This window comes from Populus nigra, chromosome 7 (genome assembly GCF_951802175.1).
Source record: "Populus nigra chromosome 7, ddPopNigr1.1, whole genome shotgun sequence".
Lineage (NCBI taxonomy): Eukaryota > Viridiplantae > Streptophyta > Magnoliopsida > Malpighiales > Salicaceae > Populus > Populus nigra.
In genome coordinates, this window is record NC_084858.1 from 22,069,056 (window position 1) to 22,079,394 (window position 10,339).

At 35.2% G+C, this 10,339-nt stretch overlaps 1 protein-coding gene across 4 annotated transcripts; it reads right to left on the reverse strand.

Annotated features, from left to right (window-relative positions):
- Window positions 1–1,702: 1,702 nt before the first annotated feature.
- LOC133699662 (calcium permeable stress-gated cation channel 1-like) lies at window positions 1,703–8,842 on the reverse strand. Of its 4 annotated transcripts, none has more exons than XM_062123011.1 (12): window positions 8,419–8,842; window positions 7,729–8,048; window positions 7,421–7,579; window positions 6,953–7,025; window positions 6,091–6,192; window positions 4,944–5,063; window positions 4,733–4,813; window positions 4,155–4,495; window positions 3,821–4,066; window positions 3,117–3,441; window positions 2,692–2,925; window positions 1,703–2,311 (listed from the first exon to the last, which is right to left on the reverse strand). In XM_062123011.1, the coding sequence occupies exons 2-12, from the start codon at window positions 8,040–8,042 to the stop codon at window positions 2,054–2,056; spliced, it is 2,253 nt and encodes a 750-aa protein (XP_061978995.1). In that variant the 5' UTR covers window positions 8,043–8,048; window positions 8,419–8,842; the 3' UTR covers window positions 1,703–2,053. The 4 variants fall into 4 exon arrangements, with proteins under 4 accessions (XP_061978995.1, XP_061978994.1, XP_061978997.1 ...); XM_062123010.1 differs by having other exon boundaries at window positions 6,953–7,088; window positions 8,419–8,841; XM_062123013.1 differs by lacking the exon at window positions 8,419–8,842 and having other exon boundaries at window positions 7,421–7,526; window positions 7,729–7,869.
- Between the last annotated feature and the right edge of the window lie 1,497 nt (window positions 8,843–10,339).

Genomic DNA, 10,339 nt, shown 5'->3' on the forward strand with positions numbered 1-10,339 from the left:
TTTTAGAAAAAATTTCAAGTATGAGTTCCTCTATTGATCTCCTTTATGCACTTAAAATTTCTTTCAAACATGATACATGCTCGTACATACAAGTTCTTCAGTACATTACCCTAGGGTTTCCACCCCTCTTATCATATGAGAAAAAAGATCAATATCTTGTCCAAGATATCGGGTAATTAAATCTTTGTGTATTTTATATTGCAAAAACTTAAGGGCTACTAATAAACCTAGATTTATCAGGAATATCACATTGGGTCTGGCACCCTAACAAACCCAACCCTCATAGAACTAGCACCTTATCAACCCCAAACACCATAAATCTGGCACCCTATAAGGCCAAACCCTTATAGGTCTCAAACTCAAACAACATGGGCATGACATCATACCAGGCAGGCCTAAACTATGGATCTGCCACCCTACCAGGCCCAACCCTCGTGGGGTTGACACCTTAACCAAGCCCGCCCACCATGGACATGCCAACCTACTAGCCCCAACCTTTTTGGACTTGACACCCCTCTCAAACCCAACCCTCTGTAGGCTCTATGCCCTACTGGGCTTAACCCTCTATGGGCTCGGCACTCTACCAGACCGAATCTAAGGCATTGTTTGGGTTTGGACTTATAGCTTAGGCCCAACATTTAGCCTTGGATTTTTTTACTGAGCCCAGGCTTCGCGTCTGGCTATTCTCGTTTGGCGTTTGTCTCCCCACGCCACACCCTGTGCTTGTCTCCCCAAGTCGTTTTTGCTTGGATCCTACTCCACCTACATTGATAGGTATATAAAAGTCTCTTATAGCCTACCACGTCTCCATCTTTTAGCTTAATAAATTCAGTAGAAGACAGGTGTGTGGATGTGGTATCTTGGGTAAATTGAGTGAAATACAACTCACAATACAAAATTAATTTGTAAGGGTGGAATGACTCTCTAACCCTTCAACTCCAGCAAACGAATAAGGTTCAAGGGCTATAAACACCACCTGAACCATCCAGATAAAGAGTTTATAATCTTTATTCTTTAATTTATATATATTTTCAGAATATTTCTCTTTAAAATATAATTGCGCTGTCTCTCTTTTCAAATATACTTACTTAAATATCTAAAAGTCCCATGATCTATCATAGAAACCTTTTATAGGTACTTAGATTTTCACATTGAGCTACACCTATTTTGACAAGCTACACCTATTTTGGTAATTTTGGCTAAAGAAAGTGGAGTAGATTATTATAACCAAGTAATTAATTAATTATCCAATATATAAATATTATTTTTATATTATTGAATTTTTTAAAACATCATCAAAAACAATAAATAATAGGTAGAAACCTGGGAAAACCCTCCACGCTAAAGTCCCCATAAATATTATTCTTAAACTATTGAATTTTTTGAAATATCATCAAACAATAAATAATAGGTAGAAACCTGAGAAAACCCTCCACGCTAAAGTCCGGTGGTGACTTGGGGCTGAAGTAGGAGACAATTTGACCTTTTTACAGTTATTGTCCATTTGAGAATCGGGATACGTCTTAGGTGGAAAAATGACTTGCCCCAGCATGTTTGAAGAGTGTAGGAAGTAGAAAGGAGATTGCCCTTGTGTAGGGAGCCCGTATGCTTATGAACGAGTGCCATGGCCCATGTAGTAGGGTGACACTTGTACCATATCACAGGGCAATGAAACCAAGTATGGAATGGCCCAAGCTATGAGTGGAGACAAGGGGGAACCAAAGTCTCCCCGATAATCTTTTCATTGAATATGGCGATTAACATGTATAGTTGTACAAATCAAAATTTAGAAATCCACACCTTATCCACTTTTTACCATGCTATCATTCATCTATATTTGTCTTTGAAGTTTGAAGGACCATTCGTTGCTATAAAATCCAGAACACGATTTCGTGTCAGAATTTCACCAGGCCCTTCTTCCTTTTCCCTCTATGAAAAAACTTTGCTCTTTGTGACTCCTTTAATTTACAACAGATCACCGTCTCCTGGCAATGGATTGTGTCAAATGTACAGCGAGGTGTATTCAAGCACGTCATATTTAACGATCTCCATTTCAAAGCTCTCCATTTTTAACTGCCTCCAGCAAAGATGGTGAGTATCCCCCGCTGATTTTGCTTGGTACTGGTGTATTTCTTTGCGATTGGCGTTTTGTAGGCACTAAGACACTCTCAGTTTCCATCTCTACGCTCAGGTCGTCTTCATCATCATCATCACCTTTGAAAATTGGATGAACATATGCACTATGAAGGCAAGCTTTCAGATTAAAGTTTGGATCCCTAGCTCGTTCCAGGGTATCTTTCATCATTGCTTCCTGAAAACCATGGTTCAAGACAAGATTAGTAGTTTGCAGGTGCAGCTTTTGAGTCATTTTGCTACAATCTAAACAAACTATTCATTAGCACATCAATCAATCAAGTAACTTGAAAGGCATCGAGTTAATTAAACTAAACTTCTTGATAGTATCAAATGCCAGAATTGGTCATACATAGAACATAACCTGAGTTTGTAACGAACATTTTCAGCAACTCTATATTGACATATATGCAGATGATATACTAAAATAAATTCATAATTTCATATAAGAAATTATCAGTATTATGCGGGCAAATCAATTGAGAGCAAACAAGGGAGTACAGAAAATTCAAAGCAAACAAAAAGCATCAACTCCACAGTATGCAGACACCAACACACCTGTAATGGATATTTGACAAATGCAGATTTGTGGCGTCCATTGCAGAACCTATGAAACCATATAGTGAGGACAGGGAGAGCAATGAGAAATGGTGTTGACTGTGCAGCTTCTTTTGTACTCAGTAATCCCATCAGAGCCAGCTGTGAAATTACTAGCCCAGTAATAATACGCCCATGGACATCAGGCCAGAATGCTGCACCACTTTCATACTCGTGGTTGTAAACATTTATGATCTGAATAGGGAAAAGATAGGGAAAAGATGAATATATTGTATCCAATTGTACTGAACCTTGGTCCAGTAAATCTTCTAAGTTGGATTAAGTTGTAGGGTTTTGAACATTTAGTTGGCACAAGGCATTAAACCATATGCAATTGAATTGTTCTTGGATTGAACATCACATATCCAAAAGTATCAACTTGTTACCTGATGACGGAACACTAAATAGGCGAAGGCGAAGAAAATAACTATGAATGGAAGGAGAACTGGTGTCACTGTTGCATATACAAGCCCTAGCAGAAAATATAATTGTATACGGGGTTCGCCGGTGTGAAAACCAAGACTTCCAGGATCCATTGCCTCTTCCCTGTCTTTTTCAGTCTTCACCAAAAGGAAATTTTTCAAGTGGTAGAATATCAGTGGTTTCAACATTAAAACTTCCCCAGCAATCCCAGCCCATCCATCAACCATTATATAGGTTATGAAGAAAGTAGCTTTCATTGGAACAGCCACACCAATTGTTTTAGGAATTCTGCAACATACATAAATGAAGAAATGAGAAAAGAAGAAAAAAATAAAACATTTATTGAAAGATGTAGATGATAAAATGAAAACATATTCATGTAGACCCTATGAGCTTCATATCAGGAAAAGGGAAGAAATCATGGATATGGGAATATCTATCAAATCAGTCAAGTATAATGGGATTCTAGATTAATGAAAAGTGAGATAAAAATAAATCATTGGTGGGAGGATTAAAAAAAATTACGGTTAATAAAATATATGTTATCGGAAGTCCTTTGAAAGCACATGCCATGAACACACCTTCACACTTAATTATGCATACACCCTAATGGAGTAATTAAATAATGAAGACACGAATATTTAATCAATATGTGAGAGTAACATACTCGTTAGCAGACTGCTTAATAAAAGAATTTAGCTGTTCAAATGCAGCTCCAGTGAGTATGCTCCCAAGGAATACATTGATAATGAGGAAAATATAATTTCTCGTTGCTGATCTCCTTTCCAAAGATGATAGAGATATGAAGCCTTCAAATTTAGACATGATCATCAATATTGTTGGCAGGAAGATAAGGAAGAGCTTCAACACAATGCCAGGAAGAAAACCTTGGATAACAGATTTGATAAATTTTCTGCATAATAAATAAAGAAACAATTAGAAATTTCTAACAAAGAAAACTTGCAACAAAGTCAGAAGGCACTGTAATGGAAGAAACGTACATTTCAATAACAGACTTCAGAAAAGGGGCTCTTTTCTCTATTCCCTCGATACTTGCTAGAGCTTGTACAGATGCAATAGGTATTATGAAAAAGAAGGTAAGTAAAAGGAATGCAACTCCAATTATCAGCCTCCTAACTTTGAGTGACATGTACGGAATGGCTAAGTTTTGCCAATATACATCGCGTGGCTCCGGAGCCCACTCTGTTAACCACAAAGTCGGATTTCTTGATTGTTGAGTTTGTGCACAGACAGCTGCACCCCATCGAGTCTTGAATGAAACAAATGCTGCTGGCATGATAGACTTTGGATCCTTTAAAACCCTTGTCCTCTCTTCTTCTATCTGAATAATAACAAAACGATCCAGGACCCAAATTAGAGTGGTAATGCAAATAGTAATTGGTGAGAATATGCAGCATCTCTAACTCATTTGAGTGAGCCTAAAACCAACTAATAAACTTCATGGACTTTTGAACAAGAGGTTAAAGATTTATATGCTTAAAAAAGATAATAAAACAAAAGGTTCAAAATTTTTGAAAGATCAGGGAATTTAGACAAGAAATTGGTGCTAGAGGCTTACTTCTTTTGACAGTTCCCCAATCTCTGATATGTGATGATCGATTGCATCCACTTTTCCCCCAAAATGCCCAAGGAAACCAGTCTGAAACATCCAAGAACCATAAGAGTTGAAGTCAAAACAAAAATTCGGTTTAGGCAAAAGTAATAGGCAGTAGATTTGGACAAGAGGCAGTAACTTCTTAAGATATATCAGATTGCATTTTGAGAACTACCTTCATCTGAGGCCTCTGCGATTGATTCCTGGAGTACTTGAGTTGGTAGTAGTCAAGCCAGTTCTGCTTTTTTTTCTTCTTCTTGACCAAGCTGGCCAGTTTGTTGGCATTACACACCACCTGCATTAAAATTTTTATAAGACAAAAATTTACAAATTGAAGTACAAACTATCCTAGAATTTCAGGTGCATATGAAAGTGTGAGGGTTTAATGAATACTCCAACAAGTAAAAGGTACATTTAAAGCCACTCAATAGATCATGTGTGGTACACATGTTGCCTCCTCAACCCACCAAACCTTTTCCCTATCCCTTGCTATTTAATTCAAATAAAGAAAGGCTAAAAAGAGCTGCAACGCTCACCTAGTCAAGAAAATTGTGTTCTTCATGAGCAACAACATTTTCCACAAATCACCTCAGCAATACAACATCCTCATAAAAAACACGCGGAGGTGCACATTCGTAGTTCAACAAATAAAAAATCCTAGCACTTCTTTTTTATCATTTTTCAGAGTCCAAAGACAATAAATGCAGGGTAGTTAATTGGTGCAATTCTCTGTTAAATTGCTATCTAGAAAGAATGAAGTCTCTATGTCCAGCAGGGAATGTGACACTGTTACACAGCCACAAATAGAAACAAGGAAACGGTGGCACTTAAAACAATTAACTATAAGGTTTACAACATTCCAAATCAGACACACAAACCCTGAAATAATACATTTTCAATTCAATGTCAGTTCTGGGATAAAAATTGGCACTTGACGCAATCAAGCTTTAAGGTTTGCAATAAATCATCAAAACCACCAGAGACAAAATTAGGACAAGAACATGAAAAGAACAAGCAATTGCTGAGGGAAGCAGTTTACTTATGGAAGCTGGCAAGCATTTGCACATATGGAAAAGCTATGATCAAATGCATTCAAGTGAATGTCTCATATGTTACCTAAAATCATTGAAGATATATAATTTATCAAGTACCAGTAGCACATATTGATCCACATGATGCCTACCATACACATTTGAACAAATGGTTTCCTATATTTTGCACAACAAAACTGATGTGAACTATTTCATGATATCATCAATCAAATTCATAGCTTTCTACCAAAGATTAATCACAATATAAATTATGTTTGAGCAGGAACATACCTGATGAGTGAGGTAATGATCTGGGTGATTCACTAGAAAAAAGTGCTCCAAGAGCTCACTGACAGTTTCATCTGGATCAGGAGGTACATTCCTAACAAGGACCTGGGAAGAGTGAACTCATGATAAGTTTCTTGAATAGGAAAAGGATAGAGAAAGATGGGTAGCTAGAATTTGCACTACAACATTAAGCAAAGATGAAATTGGCTGTTAGCAAACAAATTCAGCCCATTTTTTAGGTCTAACAACCCGTGCCAGTTTCAAAAGATTTCATAAAAAATAAATGGCATGTATTTCTTCAAATGGAAATTAAGGAACAAGCTCAAGGTTGAAGGAAAAAGGCAGACTCTCAAAGTATGACATGATTGACCTGATCAATATGTATAGTAGAATCAAATGGATTCCTTCTTCAACTATTGGTCTCTTTTCTTAACTAGTTAAGAGGAGTCATGGAAAAAACAGGCTCAAAATCACGATCAATTCCTTTTTCAAATCCAGCGGCAGCTGCACGAGCCCTTCCTACGTGCCATAAATGACCTACGAATAGGAAGAACCCGAGAACAAAATGAGAGGTAGCTAACCAAGTTCTAGGAGAGACATAGTTGACTACATTGATCTCGGTAGCTATGCCACCTATGAATTTAATGAATCTAAAAGTGCATGAGTCATATATTCCGCAGAACTTCATTCTTGCAAAGGTTGTATGTCTTTTTTCAACCTACTCAGTCCAAACCATTTGGAACTCTTAAAGGTTATAATCATGAAGTGTGCAGATCCCAAAAACACATTGTTTCTCCTCCAAAAATGACTTCTCCGGAAAAAATTCAAAAAAAAAAAAATCAATCAGGAAAATAGTTCATCTTACTGTGAATTGATCTAGACGACGTCTTTCCAAGGAAAGAAATTGCAACCTCATCGAAGCAACTTTCTCATACTCCCTACGCAACACATAGCATGTCCAGAAAGTAAAGGCATAAGCCATCACTATATGCGTCCAAAATCTGCAATGCAATTAATATAAATATAGTGGCACACTGAAAAAGAAAAGGAGCAGATATTCCTGGAAGTAGAAGATGGTAGGATATGTGAACACAGAAATACAAGACAATGCATGATTGCCTTGTGGAAAACAATTACTCTTGGTTTTTGATAAATTAGCAATTAATAAATATTCTACAGATACAGAATAATTTATGCGTCTAGTTATCCAATGGTCATTATGCTATTTAAGATAGTAAGAGAATTGTGGTAAAAATATCTGAAAATATCAAGATTCATCAAAACTCGGAGATGACAAGGTAGCTGAAGTTAGCAATGGACGATGGATTCCTACCTTTGTGATTTAAGAGGTATATTCGAAATTGAAAGCTTGTCAATGTCACTAGCAGTCACGTTGGCCACCATCTTGACTGCCTCTAGAGCATTATTGGTGTAGTTGACTGGCACCAGGATAGCCAAAGCAAGGAATGTTATAGGTACAAAAATCTTAAGTCTGCGTAGGTAACAAAATCGAGCTCAGTACATAATAACAAATGACAGAGACATTTTCAGAAACATCTAGACCGCACAAGTACAGCATACAATCTTTCATCAACAAATGAGCATAGAAAAAGAGCGAGAAAAAAAAGGAAAAGGGATTACCCCATCAAGTAAATGCGCAAGTAAACAGCATAATCCAATCCTGCATGATCAATAAGCTCAGGCTCCGGCATTTTCAGCGCTTCCGGCATCCAATTTAAAAACCGGATATATGACCTAAAGTCTAAATTCACAACCCTACGAACAAGCGCCCCAGAGCGCGAGGGGCTGCCTCTTACGCCCTTCAGATACCATTTTGGAAAGTAAACTCTATCATTGAGAGGTTGCAGCCTCAAAATTGCAAACGCCAATAAGAAAATGAATGCACTCAGTACATTTATAGCTCCGGAAACCGTTATATCTGCGAGCGTTGCCATTTATACCTTCAACAAAAAACATTAAAAATAAACAACTTCTCAAGCAAATTTAAAAAACATATAAAAAATTCAACCACTATATTTAACATCCAATGGCTCCTTTCAATGAAAAACACACTTAAACGTCAAAGGATAACAACTTATCGAGTAAAATCTCAAAAAGATCATCTTTTTATACTTACAAAGCAAATCAATCAAAATTAAACCAGTCCTCATCAAACATCAAATTAATCTCCAAATTCAATAACTTTTTCCATCTGGGTCACAATTCAACAACTATTGCACACACCAGAACCCAGAAAACATATCAAAAAACAGGAAAAAAATCGACACAAAAGGTAAAGAAAAGGATCTCAAAAACAAATAATTTGCTTACTATTAACCAGCTTCTTTCCTTATCTCCAATGCTATATTGACCTCTCAATCTTCAAAAAACAAAATGCTGAGCAATTGAATTAACAAATGTTTGGAAAACTTTTTCCGCTTAACGAAGTGAACAGTATGATTCCTCTCCTTTTGAGGAACAAGTAGCTAGCACGCTACCACCCCCGCCTTCAAGAAGTAATTATTATAATAATAAATACAAATCAAAAGGTGTGGTCCAAAAATGGGAATATATAGCACAAGAAGAAGATGAAGATGAGGACAGTAAAGAACAATGGAAAGTGAAATCTGGAGATTTCACTTTCACATTGTTTCGAATAGCGTTTTCGATTTCGGGCTATCTTTCTTTGTAGTGTTAAAAAAAGGCTGCTCTTTTTCTCTGCTCGACACGACAAATGAAGAGCTACAATCCAGTACTGAGATTGTCACGGTTATTTCATCTTAGTCCTAAACAACTACTAAAATACCGTTTGGTACCATGGTAGCTTGCTTCTTTTTTTTTCCTCCACAACTTCGAACAAACAGTTTGGTAAGGAGAGATTATAATAGAGTTTGTTTTTTAAAGTATATTTTAATTAAAAATATATTAAAATAATATTTTAAAAAATTTTATTTTTATTTATTTTATATGTATAAATCCATCTTATAGTATTTTTAGTTAAATATATATATTTTTTAAAACAACAAGTAAAAAATAATTTTAAAAAATCTATTTTAAAAAAAATTACAAATTTTTTAAAAAAATATAATTGTGGTGTCCCATTACTATCCCATCAACTTTTTTAAAAAAAAATAAAGTGGAAATTGCAATTTTATTTATTTCTAAACAAAAAGGATCCCATGGCTACATTTCAACATAGGATGTAACTATTTTATTTTATTTACTGATTGGGACCAAGAAAAAAACATGTATGAATTTCTTATTCTCTAATAATGTGACTGATAAGAGAGAAAGCAGTAATCATGGAGGAAAAGGTATTATATTTGTTTCAATACAGGATTAAAATCTGTAATTTTTTATATATTTGTTTGTTGTCATGGGTGTGTTTAACTGGGTGGTTCAATTTTTTTTCCATCAAAATTTAATTTTTTTATTTTTTATTTAAAATTATTTTTTTTAGTGTTTTCATATCATTTTTTATGTATTGATATCAAAAATAAATTTTTAAAAATAAAAAATATATTATTTTAATGTTTTTCAGAGTAAAAAAAAACTATAACTATAAACACCAGCTTATAAAAATTATCTCAAATTCACATCCTAATCAATTTCCTCAACAAATGTGATTGAGGAACTTGATTGTTAGTTCAATAATAATTGTATACTTAAATTGCATAAAGTTAAAATTAAGGGACTTAATTGAAACAAACTATTATAAGTGAAGACTCTTTTGTGCTTAGGAGAAAAACAGAACAACTCAAGTAAGACATGGAAGAGCATTCGTAAGAAAACAACACCACGTCCATTGTCTGCAAGTTGCCAAGTGCTCTTTCTAACAGCTACTTTTTGCCGATTTTGAACGAAAAAAATGATATTCTTCCACGCGCTGTTCGAGGGGCTGTGTTTCACGATCCAATTAAAATGATGATTGGTGGGATTTGTGAATAATGGAGGTGAGATTGTGTTTTCTGATCACCCTACTTTCATTCTTGTTTCATTTTAATCTTTTTACTATCTTTTGTTTCAATTCAATCCCTCAACTTCTATATTCATTCTATTTCTCAATCTAGTGAAAATATTATTAAAAGAGTTTCATATTAATAGAGAATATTATTATCAAAACAATGCTATGATATCATGTTGTGTCAGTATTAATTTCGTTTTTAAATTAATTTATTCTCGTATTATTTTTCCTTCTTTATTACTTTTCTTTTGGTTTACTGGATGTTTTTTATGTGTCGTTCAAGGGAAA

What these genes read in the sequence shown, in the direction of transcription:
- LOC133699662 (XM_062123010.1), bottom strand. Translation starts at nt 8,042, where the DNA reads ATGGCAACGCTCGCAGATATAACGGTTTCCGGAGCTATAAATGTACTG. An exon ending in ATACCTCTTAAATCACAAAG is followed by an intron (nt 7,089 to 7,420) that starts GTAGGAATCCAT and finishes ATTGCATTGCAG; the next exon opens with ATTTTGGACGCATATAGTGA. An exon ending in ATTTAGTGTTCCGTCATCAG is followed by an intron (nt 2,926 to 3,116) that starts GTAACAAGTTGA and finishes TTCCCTATTCAG; the next exon opens with ATCATAAATGTTTACAACCA.